The 24102-nt window shown below is 42.1% G+C and overlaps 2 protein-coding genes across 5 annotated transcripts in view; one reads left to right on the top strand and one right to left on the bottom strand.

Moving 5' to 3' along the window:
* The window catches only part of LOC119187725 (sulfhydryl oxidase 1), a 142767-nt gene that overhangs the window by 117697 nt on the left and 968 nt on the right, over positions 1 to 24102 (bottom strand). For 2 of the 4 annotated variants that reach the window (XM_075878670.1, XM_037435804.2), the window contains exon 2: positions 1750 to 1844. In XM_075878670.1, the coding sequence (XP_075734785.1) occupies positions 1750 to 1844 (95 nt within the window). Of the gene's footprint in view, positions 1 to 1749; positions 1845 to 2971; positions 3161 to 14668; positions 14973 to 24102 lie in introns of those variants that run through there. The other 2 variants (XM_075878672.1, XM_075878671.1) reach the window with 2 other exon arrangements.
* Positions 18430 to 24102, top strand: part of eEFSec (eukaryotic translation elongation factor, selenocysteine-specific) — a 52393-nt gene continuing 46720 nt past the window's right edge. Inside the window, exon 1 of the mRNA XM_075878674.1 lies at positions 18430 to 18537. The gene's annotated coding sequence lies outside the window, so the exon portion shown is untranslated. The remainder of the gene's footprint in view (positions 18538 to 24102) is intronic.

The raw sequence follows: 24102 nt of genomic DNA, 5'->3' as shown, positions 1-24102 counted from the left end.
TTTACTATTTAAAATTATCCATACTAGTATTATTCCCCAGAATCTTCTCACAATAAGACATCAGCTAACCAGAGAAATCAGCCCTGGGTAACCTTTGAAGGCGGAGAAATAATTATGAAATGAAAAATCCATATAGATTTCCCTGTATCATTATGCTACAAACAAAGGAATGGCAATTATTCATTTCACAAGTCAACACGTTCCCTTTTAAGCACCCAAATCTATTACAGCGAAAGCTGTTATGAGATCACAACACAGTTCATGTGCGCGCTGTAGTTGTCCATCGCCGCTACCGCCGGTGTCCATAACCATTATCGCACGAAATAAGAAAAAAAACTCAGTAAACAAAAAACATTAGGGACACAATATAATTCGAACCCTGGTCCCCTGCATGCCAGACCAATATACTACCACTGAGCCACACTGGTGCTTGGAACTCCTCTGCAAACTGGCCTTAGGCAGGCTTGATCTTAGAAAAAGAATCACGGCAATACGAGTAATAAAGCGTTTTAGAACAGCAAAGGCACTATCAGGTGTCACATAATGCCAATTGCACACAGAGTGGGTCGTTGAATGCTCCAACCATTTACATAAGCTCGATCTTGTTCACACAATAACTGTTGCGCATACCCACTGTGGGGGATTCTGGGGATTACAAAAGCTTCTGCCATAATTTTCGTCGTCGTCAAGCAAAGCAAAGCAAAAACAAATTGCACAATGTTTTTTGCAAGTGTGCAAAAGGTACCATGCTTCTCCGAAGAATGATGAAGGATGGCATAGTGAATGCCTGCCTACTACACAATGATTATTGGCGTAGGGGGTACCCTGAAAGTGAGCGTGATAGTTACCTAAAGAGTGTTTAAGAAAGGCTCTAAAAGGCCACTCTTCCACCTTTCACTGTTACAATGCTGCACGTTCCACGCAGGCCTGGCGGTTTCTTTAGCATATCATACATGTGCAATGCCTTCACAAAAATTGGACCATGGTGCACTATAACTTTATTATGAAGGCTAAGTTTTCAAAACAACCGGCCAAGCTCCGGAAGAAAAAAAACACTGCAGATACAGTGCTCTAATATGCAATAGCAATAGTGAGTGAATTAACTCGTGAGTCTGTTAAGGCATATTTAACTTTTTAGATGAAGTTTCAATGATCTTTAACAGCAATATCGCATAATCAGTGCTCCATTAGGCCTCTTTTGATTATGTACATTTAAACACAAGTTATTGTGGTTACGATCCAGTAGGGCAGTTTTATTGAAATAGATGACTCAGGAGAAATTTTTATTGAGAATTCCCATGAAAAAATTGCTGGAGGAAGTCAAGGCACATCACCCGCCCATGACTTACACCTCTGTTCAATAAACATTGAGCTGGCATATGAACGCTAGTCCATTGAACTATGTGCAAGCAGATGACAGTACAAACGTGAGCCAACATAAGGCTTATAATAATGTTGAAGTTAATTAGTTGTCACCATAGGCCAGTAGGAAAATGTGGCACTCACTGAGATTCCCTCATGAAATATATTTTGCTCCTAAGACTCACTCGGACTCACAATCATAAAATTTTCCTCAAGCGGACTCATTCAGACTCAGTGAAGTTGGACTCACTCGGACTCAAACTAATCAAGCGGACTCGCTCAGACTCTCAGACTGACGGCTCGATGTGAGTATGAGTGAGTAGTGAATGAGTTGACTCATGAGTGAGTTTGCTGACCTATGCCTCTAATACAAACAGTATTACTCACTTTGATAGTAGGATAAGAACTGATGCCGTATGTGCGGCATGTCTGCATATTCTCTACACAGTCAATGACTGCAAGGCTTAATACAGGCTTCCAACCTGCAAAATGAAAGAAAAAAGATACCACATGCACAGACACACACATAAGCAGGCCACACTTACAAACTTTTTCCAAGATTCTTAGCTAGCTTTTAAATCAGAGAGCACACCAATACAATGGTGTCAGAGACCGTTTTTTTTTTTTTTTTCACAATAACAGTTACAAAGTGAGAAAAGTAAATGTAATTAGGAGAAGGAAGATGCAGCGGAGCACAGTTTGCAAATAAAAAAAAAACAGCAATTGTGGGAACACTTATAGAAGTGAGAGCATGGGAGTGAGTGCAGATAGGTGAGCTAGTTGGTATACACTCATGAATTTTTTGGAAGTGCAAGGAAACGCGACAAAGAAGAGCAAGACACAAAAGAGGCACAGTTGAGTCATGCTTTTCTTTGTCACATGTATTTGCACTTAAAAAAATTATGAATAAGGGAGGAACGGGGGGCAATGTTTTCAAAAATTCATATTACAAGGCAAAAGCCTAAACGTAGCATCCAAGCTGTAAGACATAGCAGTGATCAAAATATTAATTCTATCTACCACAGGTTTCCTAAGTATGAGTTCTTTTGCCCTCTATGCCATCAGGTGGCCAACAAACAAACTTTCAACCTTGTGCATAACAGCATAACCATTTGCTAGAAGCATTTGCACTACCTTTAGCCAACAGTTTTAAAAAAGTCAGTAGATAAATAGATTAGCATAGGCCTTGAACCATTTAATTTTCTGCAAGAATTAACCTCCTAATGCCATTGGATGTTCTGAGAAAAGTGGATCATAAATGTCAGATTGGTGACATGAATGGAGTGAGGATATGGAATAAAAATGAGCCCCGACATGTTATACAGGATAGTAAAAAAAAATTACACCATCTCCTGCTAAAGGAAACCATGTGTAGAAGCGAAGCAGTGGGCGCTAACGCTCACCACAGTGTTGCATTGGAGAGAGAACAGGGGAGGCCCAAAGCATGCAGTGATGGGCCGGTGTTTCCTACTGAAACATGCCAATTGCTGCCAATGGGCATTGAGAGACAGAAGACTCCTATTGGACACAGAGACCCGCAGTGCACTTTTAGTTAACATACATGATACGAGTTTTTACTGTTCAAAAGTGCATAGAAGAAATTTCTCACCAGCACTACCTTGGAAGTCAAGATCCAGTGTCTATATATACGGGGTGGCCAGCGAACGGTTTTGCAGTGCGAGCAGTAGGTGTTTTTAATTAAGACACTCGCTAGCAGACGGTGCCTGCGGCAGTTTTGCTAGACGAGAGTTAAGGAGAGCGTGGAAGAAGAGGGGGCACGCACAGCACAATGGGGGTGTAAATACCACGGAGAGGGATGCCTAGAGAAGAGAGAGGGGGGCACGGTGGGGGAAGCGAGTGTAGACTAGCAGATGGTGTCTGCATCGGCGTTGCAACGCGAGAGGGGCAGAGAGAGCATAGAAAAAAAAGGGAGGGGGTGCGCATGCGCACCCACTTTATATCAACACTTGAAGAAGAGGATACTGGAGAAGGAGAGTAACGTGTGAGCCACGAGAACAGAAGCAAGAATGCAGGAGAAGCGCAAGACAAAGGTAAAAGAGAAGTGGAGAGAGTAACGCGCAACTGTTGGAGAGAGGGAAGGAGGAGAGTTGCCCATGCGTAGTGTGAGTGCGGACACTGGTTTAGACAAGTGTACTTAAGTAATAATAACAATTATACTTAGGGTTTTAAGTACCAAAACTATGACATAATTAAGGCATGTGTTTTTTTCATTCCACAAATAGTTTTTTCATTCTATTCAAATAAAGTTCTTTCATTCCATTCCATTCCATTAAGGCATGCCATGGTGGAGGGCTCCAAAAATTTGGACTATGTGAGAGGCTGTAACATGCATCTAAATTCTAATATAAAGGTCTCCCATGAAATTCAACTACCGTAGCAGGGATAGCATGCACAATTCGACTTTTAGTTTAGATGCCTAGCAACATAACCATTGTGGCGGCTAGGTTGAATAAAATGCACAAAATGCTAACTTTGCAGTACTATTCAGTATACAAGAACGCTCAAATGACGTATGGGTTACTACTTCTTGCAATAAGGTGGAGAAGACTCCAAGCCCATAGGTAAGTGGCAAGCTTTGCACCTGAGTGTTTGGTGGCTACACCTATTGGTGGAAGAGGCTACACAAATGTTTAACACCTACATCCTGGCAAATATTCCTCCTATACAGACAGAATCCATATGGTATAATGACACAATGACTAGACTCCAGAAAAAAAATCTTATGCTAATCAGCTCTCATGTCTCATGCAGCTTAAGAAAGCTGATGACTGTGCTCACTGCCATTTACATAAATCGTATTCTTATCATTGCTAGTTCATATAGTGCCCCAATTTCGTTTACACCTGACCTTACAAGACTCTTACAACACTGAATACAAAGACATTTCTCAGGTATGTTTAGCAACGTCAGAGCATCTTGTTGTGTGCTGTGATCAATGAGACAATACTGAGGGAATATTGTAAATTGTTTACATCTACACTCAAACCTCATTATAACAAGTTCACATCTACCACGAAAGTACTTCATTATATATGAAAATTTGTTATAAACAATTATTTATAACACTGTTTTTATGGCAAAGCTATTGGTTACTTGCTTTGGTATAACTGATCATTTATTATATTGCAGTTTGAGTGTACTGCTATCTACATTCGAGCAGAACTTTTAAGGCTCAGTTCTACGCTCTTTTACTACATAAGATCAGTTTCAATACCAAAGTAACTTCGCCCAGTGTTGCATCAGAACTGTCCAAGTGTGAGCCACAATGCTGAATATTTCTGATTGATATGTGGGATTTAACGTCCCAAAACCACCATATGATTATGAGAGACGCCGTTGAGGGGGGCTCCAAAAATTTCGACCATCTGGGGCTCTTTACCGTGCACCCAAATTTGAGCACAGGAGCCTACGGCATTTTCGCCTCCATTGAAAATGCAGCCGCTGCAGCCGGGATTCGATCTTGGTACCTGTGGGTCAGCAGCCGAGTACCTTAGCCACTTGACCATCGCAGTGGGGCTGCAGAATATTTCTGACCTACCATTACACCAAGAGATAATGCCATAGCCATGAAGCCACCACGGTATGCAATGCCTTATGCTTATGCCTTTGGAATGGCGAACAGTGGACATAGATCATAGGCTTTCATTTCATGGAGAACTTGAAAATGACCAAGAAAGGAAACAATTTTTGAATTGTGATGTGTGTAAGGGTCACGTTAAAGGACCCTTGACCCTAACAGTAAAATTCTTGTTTCGGACTTTTTTCTGTAATTGGTAACCTTGTGTTGGGTAATGCCAAAATAGATTCGTAAATGCTCTAACATGTTGTGTAATTATCGCTAGCATTGTTAATTGTGGCCCACTTCAGCATCCCTTCAAAAAGCCCACCTAAACTCATACGAAACTAGTCCCACACAGCACGGGAATGCCTAAGACCAAGTGTTCTCCTGTTTGTCAAGCAGCATGACAATTTCATTGCAATGAATCCATCAGAATTCTTTTAGCAAAATGATCACCAGATTTTCTCACCAGACACCTTACACTGAAGCCTAGTGAGAGGCTTAGCATACATATCTACGAAAACGCACTGCACTCCCTTGTGTAACACATATTTACATAATCCCCTTTACCAGCTTAAAATGCCATTAACTGAATTACCACTTGAGCTTGGTGAGAAAACACGTTCTGCACATAAAGCGACGATGCTGTGAACATTTCAGCAAACTTATACAAGGTTATACAAGACATATAGAGTTGACCAATGGCACATAATGATGGCTTCTCCAATTTCATATAACAGAGTTCATTCTAGTCAGTTTCAAAAGTCAGCTTGCTCATAGCTGACATCATGAGACAGCTGCCCACAGCTGTCTCATGGCCTATAGAGTTAACCAACGGCACATATTGATGGCTTCTCCACTTTTGTATAACAGAGTACATCCTACTTAGTTTTAAAACTGTCAGCTTGCTCATAGCTGACATCATGAGACAGCTGCCCACAGCTATCTCATGGCCTATAGAGTTAACCAACAGCACATAACAATGGCTTCTCCATTTTCATATAACTGAGTTCATCCTACTCAGTTTCAAAACTGTCAGCTTGCTCATAGCTGACATCATGAGATAGCTGTGGGCAGCTGTCTCATGGCCTATGGGAGACCAGCACTGGATAGATGGCACACCGAAAAAGAGCACCTGGTGGAGAGTGGCGACACAACCCAACTGCTCACGCCCAGATGACAGGCGGCAGTGCGAGGTGTTAAAGCACACTCGTGCGCCGCTGCCGTGCTTAATTTTGAAACGAACAGCTCGAAAAGCCATTGCGCCTGTAATACTGCACTACGGTTTAGAAAAATAACTTTGTCCGAATGCTACTCTCACATAAAAAGCACTAAAAATGAAGAGAAGCCCTACATCGTGGACTGCGTCTATGCATATAGTATAGAAGGGACAGTGCTGTGCCGTGACGGCAGCTCCCTTGTCCTCGTTTTCCGGTCGCGTGCTTGGTTTTGGGCTAATGCTAGTGCTGGCTGACACGCCCCCATTGATAAGTTCGGGCTGGGACAATACCACGCTGCCAACATCTGCAGTAAAACAAAACAAAAAGAAAAGCAGAGTAAGAGGTAGCTGCGTCAAACTTTTCTTCTGGCATCGTTTGTACATCCTATTTGCAGTATTTATACACAAGGACGTTGATCGAGCAAACCGCCGTGGCAGCATAGCACATGTGGTGTCATTCTGCTATTCCTGAGGACGTGGGATAGATTATCGACTACGGTGGCCTCACTTTGATGTGGGTGAAATATAAAAAAAAAAAACACCCGTGAACCAAGATACGTGTGTGCATTGGAGAACCGAAAGAATTCACTATCTTGATACGCACACTACAGCATACCACAAAATTATATCTTCTTTGGCACATGAAAGCCTAGCAATTATCGATGTTGAGCAGACACCGTCATTTTAGGCCGACACAGGCAAGTGGAAAAACTGAAACTCTTTATGTTAGGTGAACTAAACAACAAGTAAAAATCGAAGACATTTGATACTTCTCTAGCAAGGCATAAATTCCGATGTTACTTAGGCAGTAAAAAAACGCTTACCGCATCGGCTGACTCAACAAAGCTAATCTTCGAGTAGTCTGTTGCGTTGTTCTAAACAAGGACCCTGTCTTTTGCTCAAATTAAGTTAAACAGAGGCATCTCGGCATCGAGTGTTCACTGCGAGAGTATCTTTTACAGCAGCTCAGAGGCGTAGGTGAAGGTGGCCCTGCACAAGTCTTGTGGACAACGCAACTCTCCTATACACGACACTGTTTACATAAAAAAAAAAAAGACTGCCTATCGTATCATTCACTTCATGACGTGGCATCAGATAGAGTTTGGTGGTGGTGGTCAGATGGATGGACGCCTGGAAATTTTGCTAGTCCTGAAGTGCAGGACTCAACGCTCAGCAGGCCTCATAAAAAAAAAAGTTTACATATGCCGTCTCTTGCATAATACACTTGTTTTTTTCCCCTGAAGAACGCCATATAAACTCGACTGTTTGGCCTTGGTTTCCACTGGTGGCTGTCTTCACTACCGAATAAATATAGCAGACACGCACCATTCGGTTTAGAAACGAGCCTGACAGCACTTGACAGGAGAGCAAGGGCATAATTTCGCTCGCCTGACTGCTTGGATGCAACGCCGCCTCCTTTTTTTACGTCGTCCCTCTCCTCTATACGTCTTCCCTGTTTTTATACATTGTTGCACTTGAATACACAGCAGTACTGACAGTGCCCTTTGGTTTTGTTATGGCGATGCGCGCACGCTCCACCTCTACCAGCTGCCACTCTCTGCTGTGGGAGCAGCTCAGAAGTGCGCGCTTTCACCGCCAGGATGGTCATGGAAACTCCAGCGCTGGTTCCCTATAGTATTAACCAACAGCACATAACGATGGCTTCTCCACTTTCGTATAACAGAGTTCATCCTACTCAGTTTCAAAACTGTCAGCTTGCTCATAGCTGACATCATGAAACAGCTGCCCACACCTGTCTCATGGCCTATGGAGTTAACTAACGGCACATAACGATGGCTTCTCCACTTTCGTATAACAGAGTTCATCCTACTCAGTTTGAAAACTGTCAGCTTGCTCATAGCTGACATCATGAGACAGCTGCCCACTGCTGCCCACAGCTGTCTCATGGCCTATAGAGTTAACCAACAGCACATAACGGTGGCTTCTCCAATTTACTATAACGGAATTCATCCTACTCAGTTTCAAAACTGTCAGCTTGCTCATAGCTGACTTCATGAGACAGCTGCCCACAGATATTTGTGACAAGGCAAGTATTCTTTACCACACAGAACACTCTGCCAGATCTGTCATAAATAATTACTAAAAATCACTGCTCTTTTTTAGACCCTTTGCTACTCATCCACCTCAAGATGCTACCAAAAGCATACCTCAACAAGCAAGCAGAAAAGAAACTGTACTTGTGTACATAATGCCACATTCCTTTCCTCAAGTTTTGTTATCATCCTGTTAAACTACGTTCAGCGCAAACCGCGCCTACGATGTTCGAGAAGCTTCGAGGGTTTAGTAGATCATTTTGTTAAGATTACGCCCACTTCGGGAACATCACAGATTATTTGAGAACCTAAGTCACTGCTAGCGATAACGCTAAAATATTCGATGGCAAAGGTATAAATGCTGACATGATTTGCCGCTTGTGACCTAATCGACCAATGCTCAGTTCGCCGATATCAGTGCCAGTGTCTTGCTGTAATCTCAATTTCCTCTTACATGACCACAAGCTCAGCTGAATAAACAGTTTAATCTTTGACCTACTGTCTGCTCCCTTCGTCGTTGTCACGATCCCGTGACATCTGGTGGAGGTGCTTCCCAACCCATGTACCGCAAGCCCCCTCAGGCCGTGAACCAAGTACACGTCGTAGAGAAGACACCGACGCCAACCATGACCAGCGAGTCAGCCGTAGGCAACAAAGTCTACCGCCGGAGGATGGGCTTTTACCGAATAAGACTGGCACATCCACTATGACGACCACTGCTGCAAGAATGACTGCCGCTGCGCCACTGCCTGCGGTTATCGTGATGCACCCACCCCGAAAGCCACCAAGCTTCCATGGCGTACCTAATAAAGACCTGAAAACCTGGCTCGAGACATATGACCGAGTCACCACCTTGAACAGCTGGGACATTGATGAAAAACTACGGCACATATACTTCTACCTAGAAGACGACGCAAAGACATGGTTCGAGAACCGGGAGTCCAGGCTGCAAACCTGAGATGTCTTTCGAACAACGTTCCTTTGCACGTTCACGAGCGTTGTCCACAAGGAATGTGCTGCAACTATCTTGGAGATGCGTGTGTAATTCCCCAATGAGAACGTCAGAATCTTCTTCGAGGAGATGACCCGCTTGTTCTGCCACCCTGACTCCGCCATGACCAAGGACAAGAAGGTCCGATTCTTTATGCGAGGTGTTAAAAAAAGAGTTGTTCGCAGGGCTTGTGCGCAACCCGCCGAAGACGGTCAAAGAATTCCTCACCGAAGCCACCACAATTGAGAAGGCACTTGCAATGCGCACAAGGCAGTATGACTGCCGCTTTTCAGCAGTACACTACTCGAAGGATCATGCCCTTAGCACCGACGACCTGCACAAGACAATCGGAGCGATTATGCAGAAAGAGCTGCGCAAGCTATTACCTTCGCCGCAGCCCCAAGTTCATTCGATCACCGACATTTTGCGCGAAGTACGGCAATCGCTTCGAATTCCCCAAGCACCACTGCCCGAGTCGGAAGCTATGAGCTACGCCGCCGCTGCAGTGCTCCGCGACGCTTTTCCCCGCCCACGTCAGGACGCTGTCCCACTGCATTTCCGCAGTCAGGCACCGCCGCCGCCACCATCATCGACGTCCTATCGGCCTCCCGTAGGCCAGTGCTACACTCCTAGGAAGACTGATGTCTGGCACGCCCCTGACTACTGCCTACTGTGCTACCACTGCAGTGAAGCCGACCACACGTACCGCCGCTGCCAGTACCACCAGATGAGACTACGCGGTTTCGCTATCATAAGAGACCCTGCCAGCGAAGCCCAAACTATCTACCAGCCACTGTGATGTCAGGTGCCTACATTAGTGCAAGGATCGTCGCAAGGCTACTTAAGCACGGTGCATCACTGTGACAGCCCACTTGACAGAAGCGTAGCAGCTCAGAAGCACGCTCGTTAAAAGCCATCTTTCTGTTTATGCAGGTTAGACTTGCTTTTCACAAATTGTAGCATACTTTCGTGTCTCTATCCCTGCTGCCTCAGCTGTTTCCATTGTTTGTGCATGTTTTGTTTGATTCATGAACTTTTTTGATCACCTTGATTGAAATAGAATGGCTCCAGGTCTAGACGAACTGTGGGAAGAATTCAAGAAAAACTTGAAAGAATTCAAAAGTAGAATCGAAAGGGACTTAAGAAAAGAACTCGGTGACGTGAGAAAGAAACTAGGAGAAATGAAGAAAAGTATTTCCTTTTATGCCAAAATGTATGAGGAAATGAAGGAGGTTAATGAACGACAACTAAAAGAAAATGATGCGCTAAAAAGGGCAAACGCAGCTTTAAAAAGTTATTTTAATATATGAAAAAAAAATGCTGGAATATCAGGATCAGAGAATCACAGAACGTGAGCAGTATTCCAGAAAACCTAATCTGGAAATTAAAGGTAATTGTCCAAGAAGATCATGAAGGTCTAATAAAGACTGTCAGGAAGTCGCTCTCCTAAATGAACCACTGATTCCTAATGAAATTGAGGCGTGCAACAAGGTCAAAGGTCGTAACGATTCTGAGCCTCCTAATGACACCACTCGCAGAATGGTGTACTCACCTTCCATATTATTCCAGGCAGCCCTTCTGCTCCTGTCTGCTACCATGCCTGTTGCGGGCTCCCTCTGAGCCTGTAGAGTGCCGGTAGCAGAACAACTCGAATATTAGATGCAAGCCCCTACCCTCGCTTCCGTCAATGATCTCGGCTGGCAACATTGGCTTACTTCTGCCAAAATGAGCAATGGCAGCACAGGATATAAGCAGCCGCCGAGTTCTGCCCCTTTGGGGCACGACACCGCTTGCAGAATGATGTCCTCCCCCTCCGTATTATTCCAGGTTAGTTACTTTAGCGTAAAAACCGGTGTGAAAACCAGCCATCGTTGTTTCATTGCGGTGTCCTGCCCCGCAGTTGTGGTTGATGTATTGAACATGTTTCTGATGCTCAATCGTAGAGTAGCCCTGTATCTTGTAAACCTACTTCTAATTCTTTCTGGAGATACTGAACTAAATCCAGGTGCCTCTAACAATGATGTACTAACAATTGTTCTTGCTACAGTTCAAATGATAAAAGCAGGCCAAAAGGAAATACGCGATGACTTACGCACCCTCAAGAACTGGCAGGCAATGGTCGACGATGAGTTAAAACAGTTATTCTCGAGAATTCGCATTGTTGAAGTCGTGGCAGTGGAAATGAAAAAACTGGTTCAGACAGCATGTGATCCAACTGCTGGTCTTTCGAATGCTTTGAACGAGCAAATTAGGCGAACTGTACTTAGGTGTGACGATACCGAAAAAAGAATGAGACGATCAAACCTGGTATTTTTTGGTGTCTCGGACAATCAACATGAAACGTGGTCATCAGCAGAAAAAAAGGTCATTGATCTGTGTTCCCAGCAGCTTGGCACATCTCTGCTACCAGCCCAAATCGAGCATGCCCATAGACTAGGTCAGTATCGCGCTGATAAAAAACGACCTACTGTAGCGAAATTTGCGTCCTATAAAGACAAACAGTATATTTTAGAATGAGGTAATAAATTTAAAGGCATGAAATTCGCAGTACGGGAAGATTATTCAGCACCTACACGATTAGCCAGACGTAAGCTCTTGGACTATCAACGTTGTTTATGCTTACGATCCTACAGCTGACATAGTAAAACAATCTTCTAAATTGCTAAAAGCCGCATGTACCTGACAGCAACAATAAGTCAGCTAATGAAAGCACGTCAAATGCTCACTTATCAGTATCTTTTACGAACATTCGCAGTCTCTTGCCGAAAGGTAGCCAACTTTGTTCGTACCTGGACGATAGCTCCTGCAACGTTCTTTTGCTAGCAGAAACATGGTTACATCCAGGTATTTGTGATGATGAAGTTCTATCGGATTGTAGCCGTTTCAATATGTAGAGCAAGGACAGGACTGGTAAAAGAGGGGGCGGCATTTTGATTGTTGTCAGTAAGCACGTTAGTTCTTTCCTAGTCAACAGTAATAGCCCACTTGAGATTTTATGGGTTGCAATCACGTCGCGCTCATCCAACACCATCTTCAGCATCTGTTATCGCCCACCCGATTCCTCCACGGAATTCACTCAAGGACTACATGACATTAGTGCTGTTAAGTTGACACACCCAAAATCAGATATATTTTTGTTCAGGGATTTCTATTTTCCCAACATATAATGGCCTAACTTGACTTCCCAAACAGGTGCTTCTAATGAATTCCTACGACTCGCACTTGATTTATCCTTTGTCCAGCTTGTAAACCAACTTGCCTGTGGTAACAACATTCTGGATCTCATTTCAACGTCTTCCTCTGAAAGAGTCGGACCTCTCTCCTGTGATGATGGTTTCAGTGATCATGCCCTCATACATGCAGATATTGAAAACCCACACTTCTCACATCATTGTGCGCCTAAACATACTAAATTACAAAAAGCTGACAATGAAGCCATCAACAGAGACATGCAACATTTTTGTGACGAATTCCTCCCTTCTTTTTCGCAGCGATTGGTTCATGAAGACTGGGCACTATTCAAAGACAAAATACACCAACTCATTCATGATAATATACCATGGATTTCCATCCGTGTTAACATATCAAAACCATGGTTCACAAAGTCCCTACGTGCACTAAGAAATAAAAAGTGACGTTTATATAAAATGATACTCGTGAGATTATCATTCATTGTATCTATGCTAAGGTTGGTTTCCTCAATAAGAGCCGAGTACTTCTTTGGAAGCGAGACTCTGAATTCCTGTACTTTCCCTCTCAGTGCTAGCTCATTGATTGGCTTCTTGCGTATCAGTTTCTGTCGTTCCTTCTTCAAGTCTAGGCGAATTCAGGACTGTACCATTCTGTTGTCACTGCATCGTACCTTGCCAAGCACTTCCACATCCTGCACGATGACTGGGTGTGCACTCATTATAAAGTCTATTTTGTTCTTATTTTCGCAATTAGGGCTCCTTCATGTCCACTTACGGCTCCCTCGTTTTCGGTAGAAGGTATTCAAAATCTGTAAATTATTACGCTCTGTGAATTTTACTAGTAGCTCCCCTCTGGCATTTCTAGTACCGATGCCATTATCTCCCACTGCCTGGTCTCCAGCCTGTTTCTTCCCTACCTTTGCATTAGTGTGAAGTGGAAGTTGGAAGCACAATAGTTAAACAGGACACTGGCAAGCTTTCCCAGGAAACGAAGAATCTCATTAAGAAGCATCAAAGCATGAAAGTCTCAAGTACAACAGACAAAATAGAACTGGCAGAACTATCGAAGTTGATTAATAAGCGTAAGTAATCCGATGTAAGAAGGTATAACATAGAGAGAATTGAACATGCTCTGAAAAACTGAGGAAGCGTCAAAGCAGTGAAGAGGAAACTTGGGATAGGCAAAAATCGGATGTATGCACTAAGGAACAAAGAAGACAAAATAACTACCAATATGGATAGGATAGTTAAAATCCGGAGGAGTTTACAGAGATCTGTACAGTAGCCGGGACAATCACGACCTTAATACTATAAGAACTAGCGGTAACCCAGATGACACCCCACCAGTAATGATACTAGAAGTCAGAAAAGCCTTGCAGAGCATGCAAAAAGGCAAAGCTGCTGGTGAGGATCACGTAACGTCAGATCTGCTGAAAGATGGAGCACAAATTGTGTTAGAAAAACTAGCCACCCTGTTTACGAGGTGTCTCCTGATGGGAAAAGTACAAGAGTTTTGAAAGAATGCTAACATCATCTTTATACATAAGAAAAGAGATGACAAGGACTTGAAGAATTACAGGCCGATCAGCTTGCTCTCCGTAGTATTCAGCTTGCTCTCCGTAGTACAAAGGTGATTGCTAACAGAGTTAAGAAAACGTTAGAATTCAATCAACCAAAGGAACAAGCAGGATTTCGAACAGGCTACTCAACAATTGACCACATTCATACTATCAATCATGTAATATAGAAATGCTAAAAATACAGCTAACCACTATACATAGCCTTCATTGATTACGAGAAGGCGTTTGATTCAGTAGAAATATTAGCAGTCATACAGACACTGCGGAATCAGGGTGTCGATGAAGCATATATCCTGAAAGAAATCTACAGGGCTTTAACTGCTATCATAGTGCTTCATAAAGAAAGCAACAGAATACCAGTCAAGAAGGGTGCAATAGCAGTGTCCCACGGGTACTTTTAATCGCGATCAGGACGATCTGGATCAGTCTTCTTGATCGCGATTAACATTATGACCGCTGCTACACGGCCCAAGCTAATCTGGTTCGAGCTTTGGGACAGATGAAATGCCCCAGGTGGCATTTGCGTGCCGTAAAACATGCCACTGACAAAACTCGGCGTGCGGTATGTCTACAGAGCCCTTCATCAGCATTCTTATTCATGCAAGAACCACTCGAACGTCAAAAACTATGCGGGCCACTACAATAGTAATTTGATAAATCTATCATTCGACAAAATTTTCCTAGCACTTACCTGTATTGCTGTGTGAGATTCTTAACCTTCGTTTTTATTTCTGCTGGCCCCCGCTTGTAACCGTGTAGCCACAGCGAAGCGTCAATCTTGTTATACGCGCCAGTGTTTCACTTCTGGCGCCTCAAGTCTGTTCCAGTCACTCCTGCCAGCGGTCAATTACCGTAAAGGTCTCTTTATTCAACCACGAAGTGCGCGTACGTTACGGCGTAGTAGAAAGGCTTCCGACAATCATAATCACTTTCCTTCGAGGTGATCCAAAAGCTCTGAGGGGGCGAGAGTTCAACTACGCGCTGAAGGCAACGGCCGACTGCTTGTCGTCTGCTTCTCCCGTAACTACATGCAGTCGATGCAAATCTTAAAATATGCAATACTTCAGATATTCTTCCAATTTAAGCATTTTAGAATTTGCTTTTTTATAAACATCTAGCTGTTTTAAAGCGGTTTTATTGAAATATGCTCGATTTTCTTGTTTATTGAGCTTTCAAGAAGCTCGGCTAGGGGGTGCAGACGAAAGCAAAATCGCGATCTCTCAGGCAGATCGCGAAGCACAAAGTCTTGATCCCGATCACGCCTAATCGTGATAAAAAGTGACCATGTAGCAGCACATAATCTGGATTGTGGTTGATCCGGATCGACAGTGATCGCGATTAAAAGTGCCCGTGTGACACCGGTATTAGGCAGGGAGATACAATCTCCCCAATGCTATTTACCGCGTGCTTACGGAAGGTTTTCAGAGGCCTGGAATGGTAACAGTTAGGGATAAGAGTTAATGGAGAGTACCTTAGTAACCTGCACCTTGCTGATGACATTGCATTGCTGAGTAACTCAGGGGACAAATTTCAACTCATGATTTCAGAGTTAGACAAGGAGAGTAAAAAGGTGGGTCTTAAAACTAATCTGTAGGAAATGAAAGTAATGTACAACACAGCGCTTCGAGATAGGTAATGGTACTCTTCAAGTTGTAAAAGACTATAAAAGACTATGTCTACTTAGGGCAGGTAATAAGTAACTGCGAAGCCGAACCACGAGATTGAAGTAACTAGAAGAATAAAAATGGGGTAAAGCACATTTGGCAAGCACTCTCAAATTATGACAGGTAGATTGCCACTATCCCTCAAGAGGAAGGTATATAACAGCTGTATCTTGCCGGTACTTGGCTACGAAGCAGAAACCTGGAGACTTACAAAGAGGGTTTAGCTTAAATTGAGAACGACAAATGGAAAGAAAAATGGTAGGTGTAACCTTAAGAGACAAGAAGAGAGCAGAGTGGATTAGGGAACAAACGGAGTTAAGAATATCATAATTGAAATCAAGATGAGGAAATAGACATGGGCCGGGCGTGTAGCGCACAGACAGGATAACCGCTGGTCATTAAGGGTAACTAACTGGATTTCCAGAGAAGGCAAGCGGGTTAGGGGGAGACAAAAGGTTAGGTTTGTAGGTATAAATTGGCAGCAGAAAGTACAGGACAAGTTAACTGATGGAACATGAGAGAGGCCTTTGTCCTGCAGTGGGTGTAGTCAGGCTGATGATGATGATGATATAAAATTGCTAGGATCTCGGGTTCTGCAATGTCAAAGGAAAGACATAAAGCTTCTTAAAAAAATAACAGCGCGAGATGTATCGAACAGGAAACAATTTATTCGGTGGTTTCTGAAAGTGCTCTACGTCTCAGTGTTCATATTGAGTTTCCAAACCATAACTAAAAGTTAGGTAATTAAGAATTAACAATTAATTGGTATGGGGAGAAATAAAAAATAGCCTGAGTATCTACAGGCAGTACGAGTAGTATTCATTTGGTTCAATTCACCTCCAAAGTGCTTTTCACTTTCAAATTCTTGGCTTAAGCTATATGGGACACCCTGTATATCCACAATGTTAGTACATGTAGCATTGTCAATATGCTACAGCGCAGCCAATTTTTGTTTTCATTTAGGCTCACTGGATGCTCATGAGATTGAAGTTCACTGTTATTAATTTCCCAGCTCTTTTTTGGCGCAGGTTTGGAGCAGTTGCTGACAAAAATCAGTTTGGAGCAGCATGGAGCAGCATTTCTCTTTTGGAGCAGTTTGGAGCAATTGGAGCAGCACTTCCATCACTGCCTATTCCGAAAGCTCAATTTTGCTCAGTATCATGAATACAGGCCTCCAACGCTACTCGAAAGCAAAATTCGAAGTGAGGCGGCGCACACATGAAGGCTCCCTATTTCGGAACAATATGGGGTGCTCATAAGTTCCTTTTAGCACTGTGAAGGCTACAAAGACTCTTAGCTAATAGGAAGGTCGATTAGACTCTGCACATGTATTTATCAGCTTTGCATCATCTGCTCGGTACATCCCCGGCATCTGCTCGCATGCGTAGAGAACAAGAGGTGCTTCTGTGCTGTCGCAGGATGATGAACAAAACCAAGGAGCGTCATCAGGTGATAGCTGAGTGTAGACATAAGAAAAAAAATGTCCATGTTGTTTTTGTTTTGTTTGTCATTTACTTTTTAACCCTTTACTAGTGCCGAATGTCACGAATTCACGACATACTGAAAATCTTCTAGCAAGTCAGTTATGAAATGCGCGCCATCTTTAATGCCGGCTGTCAAGTACTTACGAGACATGCAGCTTTCAGCATGAAAAATCTAGTGCTGTCAAGTCTAAGGTATTTTAAGCAAGAACCAATTGTTTTGGAGCTCATGCCAGAGCACGCGAAGAGCGTGCAACAGCTCTCACTTATTCATTTTTTTTTTTGCCTTGCTGACGTAGGTTCTATCATCAATAAATTTGTTTACTTGATGTGTGCCCACTCAAGAGGTGGCACACAACATGTTATACAGTTATGAACTAGTTTTTTTTTTTTTTTTGCAAGGTACTCGCTTCTGTGGCATATGGAGAATTTCCAACATACATAAATGTATGAATTAAAGTTTCATTTTAGATAATTTAACTGCAGAATCATTTAAAGATTGCTATTTAAAGCTGGAAAATGAAAACCCTTTCTATTTTGCTTGACAGTTTCACAATTCCGGCATTAAAAGGTTAAATGACACTTGACTAATTCAGATGAGAAATTTTACTTAGACACTGGAAATTGTTGCATGCCCAATGAAAATCCTCGTACCACTAGAATGTTTTCCCTGGTTCATTACGAGCCCTGAAAGCATGATGTGAGGAGGTGAACTTGAAACCTATGCCATCACCCGGTGTAGATTCGCTAGACAAATTCCTTCCCTGCCCTTTTCGCTATCGGAGCAACTTGAAACCGGAATATCACAGGATGCCGGTGCATCAACACATCATGCCCATGCAAGGTTACATTCGCATGACATGCCCATTCCAGGTCATGCACTTAAACAATGTGGTGTCTTTTCAACGTCCTCTGTATTGTATTGCCCGTTTCAGTGGAACGAATAGCTCTGTGCGTGCGCGTTAGGGCACGCTGACATGGATCACGTTTCCTTACCACGATACACAGCGTCGCACCACCGGAACTGCTCTATGGGGCAATGCACTAAAAACCCGTCAAGTGTTGTGAATGCTGGCACCGACACAATGCAAGATTGGCGAGAACTCCAACGTAGACGAAATGGAGGCACCTTAGTCTTGCATCTAGCTCGATATGAAGTAAAAAAAAAAAAACTTGCATTGATTCCGTTTATATGTTTTAATATTTCTGGCAACCTTCATACTTCTATTCAGCGAACAGATTGCACAAATTACACAAGTCCCCACGAATAATTCTCTTAGTGTTACGTACTATTTTGACATACGCAGGACCATTCCTTGTTGTACATGTCGCCTCTACCAAGTTGAGGTGTGCACCCGTGAGATCAAGCATCAAGGTCAAGCCGCATTCAGTCTGATGTTTGACCACCTTCCGAGGTGCGTAGCACTAAAAATCTTGGCAGATGACATCGTGAATGCCTAGTGCATGTATTCCTCTTGCCTGCTGAAAATTATCGAACATAGTGAAGGGCACTTCAATGTGTTCACGAACAGAAGAAAAATTAACCCTGTGCGGTTAGACCAAGTTAATACGAGGCAAAAAGACCCTTCTGGCCTATTAGTGCTCTGGTTATTTGCTCCTGTGTTGCCCTTCTCAACCATGCCAAGAAGAAAGAGACACAAAAGCCTATTTATTCGATAGTAGACATTAACTCACCATGTTGGACTAGAGAAGGAGAGACCGTACTTTGCAAACACTGCCGAAAAAGACAATGCATGGCGCATTGGTGCCTTTGTACCATGACAAACTTAAACATTTCTGTTTGCTTTCCAGTCGCTTTCCCTGTGTATTTCTTTGAAAACTTAAATTTTGTCGAAGTTTATTATGCCTATATTTACGATTTCAAGGGCCTGAAACAGTGTGTTGCTCACCTATTTTTGGCACCTAAAACCCGGTTTTTTTAGTGCCTATAAATCTGGCCTATAGTCATCATCACCATCACGAGCAACATGACTATGCTAATTGTAGGGTACATGCCACTCCCATGTTTCTCCAATCAGCCAGGTCTTGTAATACCGTGCCCACATAAACCCGGAAGTTTATGAATCTCGTCGGCACATTTACTTTCCGCCTCTCCTTATTGTGCTTGCTTTCTGTTAAAATCCGTGCTGTTCCCTTGGCCACCAGTTGTCTGGCATTCTTGCTGCATTCTTAATTTTGACTAAGTTATCCTTAATACCCATCTATTCTCTCGCCTACTATTCTGTCTTCTTGCCCATAATAAGGTTACACCTACTATATATATTTTCATGCCAAGCGGCATCGTGCTAATTTAAGTTCAACATTCTCTGCCTTTTCATAAACCTTCATGTTTCTTCCCGTATAAGTAATTACTGGTAAATTGCAGCTGTTATAACCTTTTCTCTTGAAAGATCATGGTGAAGTGCCATTCTTTATCTCAAACTGACTGCCAAACCTGCGCTACAACATTCTTAATCGTCAGTTACTTCATTCTCATGGTTCGTATCTATGAGCATTACCTTCTTTAAATAGACATATTCATTTACTACTTCTAGTGTCACCATGGGTATAGGAAACCACTGTTTTCTTCCAAAGCTGCTCTGCATTATTTAGTTTCCTGCATATTGGTTTTCGCACCTGCAGTCCTGCTTTGCCTGTCTAATTCTGTAATTATAATTTGCAATAGTTTCCCCGAGTTACTCAACCGGGCAACTTCATAAGTATAGAAATATATAAACATAGCAAAATACATAGTTTTTTCTGTGTTCGAAGTATTCGACGAAGGAAAGGTATTACAAAGCACATGTTACCTGTGGGCTAAAAAATTATCACAGTGACATCCACAATGGGGCCGCACTGTGTGGAATTTAAATATTGAAAGTCTTTGGCACATACAGCATCAAAGCTACAAAGCTAGCATAAATGAGAAAACTGGGTTCACATAAGCAGATGTAATGTTTGCTTAGTACAAAACTTTCTGGATAAAAACAAACTTCTCACACCCTTACATTCTACCATGATATGACACATGGCAACGTTTCCAAGTAACCTATAAAAACATTTGTCAGAAAAAGAACGGAAGCCTACATAACAATGGATGTCTTTCCACACCATGCTTCCGCTACAGCAGGTGTTCTCGCCAGCCTCTCAATCAAAGTCACATCTTCTATAGGTCCTTTATGCCATGCTTTAGCACACTTTCACAGGTGCACTTGACTGCTCAGAAACGTCCCTAACCTCACTCAAACAACTATCCTCATTTATTGCTTTGCAATGTGTTTTATTCTGACTGATGGATAGATATGTGGAGTTTAACGTCCCAAAACCACCATATGATTATGAGAGATGCCGTAGTAAAGGGCTCTACAAATTTCGACCACCTGGGGTTCTTTAACGTGCACCCAAATCTGAGCACACGGGCCTACAACATTTCCGCCTCCATCGGAAATGCAGCCACCACAGCGGGGATTCGATCCCGCGACCTGCGGATCAGCAGCAGAGTACTTTAGCCACTAGACCACCACAGCGGGGCATTCTGACTGACTAATAGATTGATGTGGGGTTTAACGTACCAAAACTACCATATGATTATGAGAGACACCGTAGTGTAGGGCTACGAAAATTTCAGTCAACTAGGGTTCTTTAACGTGCACCCAAATCTGAGCACACAGGCCTACAGCATTTTCGCCTCCAAAAATGCAGCCGCCGCAGCCGGGATTCGATCCCGCGACCTGCGGGTCCGTAGCAGAGTACCTTAGCCACTAGACCACCGCGGTGGGGCGGTTATTCTGACTGAAAGGCACCTTATTCTTTCAAGAAATAATTTTCAACAACGATTTCAAGGTTCAAGCACGCGTTTGTGTGAGTGTGTACGTGTGTCTGCACACGTGTTCTTCCTCTTAAGGCTAGGGTTCAGCCTTTGCAGGGCTCAATTATTATTCAGTATTCAAGACACTCTTTTGCTTTATCTTTACCTGACAACACAATTGTCAGCTTCTATTGGATTCTACTTTAAACCCAAAAGCTTAGAGTCTCCTTTTATAACCAATTTTCTCCTAGAAAATGTTATCCCATTCATGTACAAGAAATTAGGTATAAAAGATTGTCTGTTTTTCGGTTGACACTTGTTATAGGTTTAGTCAGTATATCTTTCAACCAATGCTGGGTTTCTCCTGCTGAAAAGTTGCCACAACCAAAGCATAGCCTGCTGGTCTCACATTTGTGTGGGCATGTTCAATGAAAAGCATGCATACTGTTATGCAGCGTGCATGATGCCAACACAACAAAAATGTGAAAGCTTCACTGTATTCATACACATTCTTTTTAAACAACACACAAGTGGTTTCAAAAGAAGGGCAATCATTCAAGGGGCTTGTTTCTTTTGTAGACACAACAAAATGAATTCAACAAGGTTTGAAGGTTGTGTGTATCGGCCCCAGTGATGTACTAACGGATGTTTTTTCATCCACTTTCATTCATTTCAATTGATCTAACAATCTACTACACCACAGCTGAAAACGGCAAACAATATCTTCTGTGTTTTATTTTGCTTAATTGTCTGGTGAATTCATTTGGTTGTGTCCACAACAAGTGGTTAGTGCTACGTTTTATATTGTTAAACAAGTAAACTTACTGTGTAAGTGGTGTAGCAGCACTTGCAATGCCTGTAGGTGTAACTAGACTTTCCAGATGCCGCCAACATAGCAAGCAAATATTCATCCCAAAAGAAGCTCAAAAAAAGTGGCACAACTTTTGTGGTGAATCCCATAACGAGAGAAAATTTAATAAATTTTCTCATCATTAAAAATAGTTTTCATTGTTCATTAAAATGCAATTTTAATGATAATAAAATAGGTAAAAAATTCTATATTGATTGGCAAAAATATGTGCAATTAAGAATGAAAGCACATACATAATTACTGTTGAACATACTCTCCAAGATAGTCTCCTCTCTGTTCATTGCACGTCTGCCAGTGAATAAGATTACTTGTTGACTCCCACAACATGCATTTGATTGTGACGCTCAACTACAAAGTCCTTGATGGAAGCCCTACTAGTATATGCAACATGCAATGAAAGAACTATATTCACAGCAGATGCAAACAAAACATAAGATGAGGCAGACAGCTAGAAAATTCTGCAAGCAACTGGGTGAAAAAGAAGCCAATATTCACTTGATGTAAAAGAAGATGGCAACTATGGCTATGATGCAGAAAACTGTTTAGATTTAGTTCTTCATCAGCCATATGTTTGCTTATTACCAAATATTTTTTTTTCAATTCCATGACTCCAATTACCACTAAACTAAATGAATACCTCATAAAATGTAGCAATAAATGCTGCCAAATTATAATAACATGACTACTACAAATAATAATTAGCACTTTTATGCTATAAATGCCTAAATTGTGATTGGAACTAGTTTTGATGTTTAGGTAATGCAACACTAACAGAAGTATTGAAAGTTGAGATAAAGCAGAAGCACTCACAGTGCTGCTTAAAAAGTGGTGTCATTCTATACAAGTTAAAAAAAAAAAAATATGGCAATACTGTCATGAAGGCTCTTAAAACAAGTATCCCCAGCACTTGATAAATTACGATCAATAACCTTCACATAACAGAGATCACAAAACAAGAGCATTGCACTAAAGGAGGAAGAAAAAACATATCTGATATACGTTACTTTTGCTACATGCCCCCTTAATGTTTGCCACCTACATGTTCTAAGTATAAATTTCCACACTGTCAGCAGAAGTCTGTTCCTCCATTCTACAGTCTTTAGGTGTTTAAATTAGTTTAATATGGCAGGCTTATTTTTATCTGCTGTGCCAACTTTTCCTGCACAGCACATGAGAACACTGACTGACTTATAAAACTGAATATTCAAAGCAAGCAGGGGTTGATATTTAATTGGAAAACTCCCTATCAGTTTAAAACACCCAGAGTTTTTTAATGAGTATGCAAGGCACTAAACACAAGCATATTTTATATTTCACCTTCATCAGATGTATTCATAGTAGCCAGGAGAGGTTGGAAGTCGATTCTACTAGCATCTCATATTGTGCAAATATTCAAAACTCACTGGATAAGTTAGCAGCATGTCTGAAAATCGATCACCGCAACTTAACTAATGATAGCAACAGACCTCATATGAATAACTTTAAATTTACATCTGCATGAACACTTCAGTTTAAGATTTAAAAAAAAAAAATCTAAACATACACAGGTCTCTAGTTCACTTCATCGAGCTTATCCTTAGCCAGGACAACAAAAATTCTATAATGGTCCACTAATTTTCTTTTTGCACTTGATCAGCTTTCTGGGTCATGCTTGAGCCATGGTATCAGATCTACTGAAGGGCAGCGGTGATAGGGAGGAAAAGAACTTATCATAAAAGAAGGCAAGACATGCAAATATGTGTTTGTACTTTTTTTTATAATTTATCCTAACCAATTCGCTCAACTTTCCGCTGCTAAAAAGAATAGAATCAAGAAAAAGAAACCTTGGCAGAAAATTTGGCATGCTCACATAACCTGCAACAGTCTTTCCATCTGAAATTTAGGCAGGAATTATTTTGCTCCACTGCCAACATTAACTCAATAATGCACAGGCACTGAGGGCAAATCTTGCTAGCTTATCGTAAATTGCGCACATTTATTGAAGAGTTACTGCTGTAATTGTCAGCATATAGCTTGTGGTGGTCTTTTCCGCTACGGATCCTTTAGCTTCAAAGCATCATTTTGACTTGTTTGCCTTCCGGCTGTTTTTCTCAAAAGCAAATCACAGCACTATAGTGCCAGCTGTTTTTCTCAAAAGCAAATCACAGCACTATAGTGCCGTTTCAACCATGACAATAAATGTTGCCCTCTTGGTTCTCACATTATTCATAGAAAATTCTTTAGCTGAAATAAAAACAAAAAATAAACTTTTACATGGTTCACAATAAGGCTTACTTCCATGTGAGCACTGCACATGTTTAG

The sequence above is a fragment of the Rhipicephalus microplus genome, chromosome X (assembly GCF_043290135.1).
Source record: "Rhipicephalus microplus isolate Deutch F79 chromosome X, USDA_Rmic, whole genome shotgun sequence".
NCBI lineage: Eukaryota > Metazoa > Arthropoda > Arachnida > Ixodida > Ixodidae > Rhipicephalus > Rhipicephalus microplus.
The sequence above is the reverse complement of the archived record's forward strand: the minus strand, read 5'-3'. Positions and strand labels throughout refer to the sequence as shown.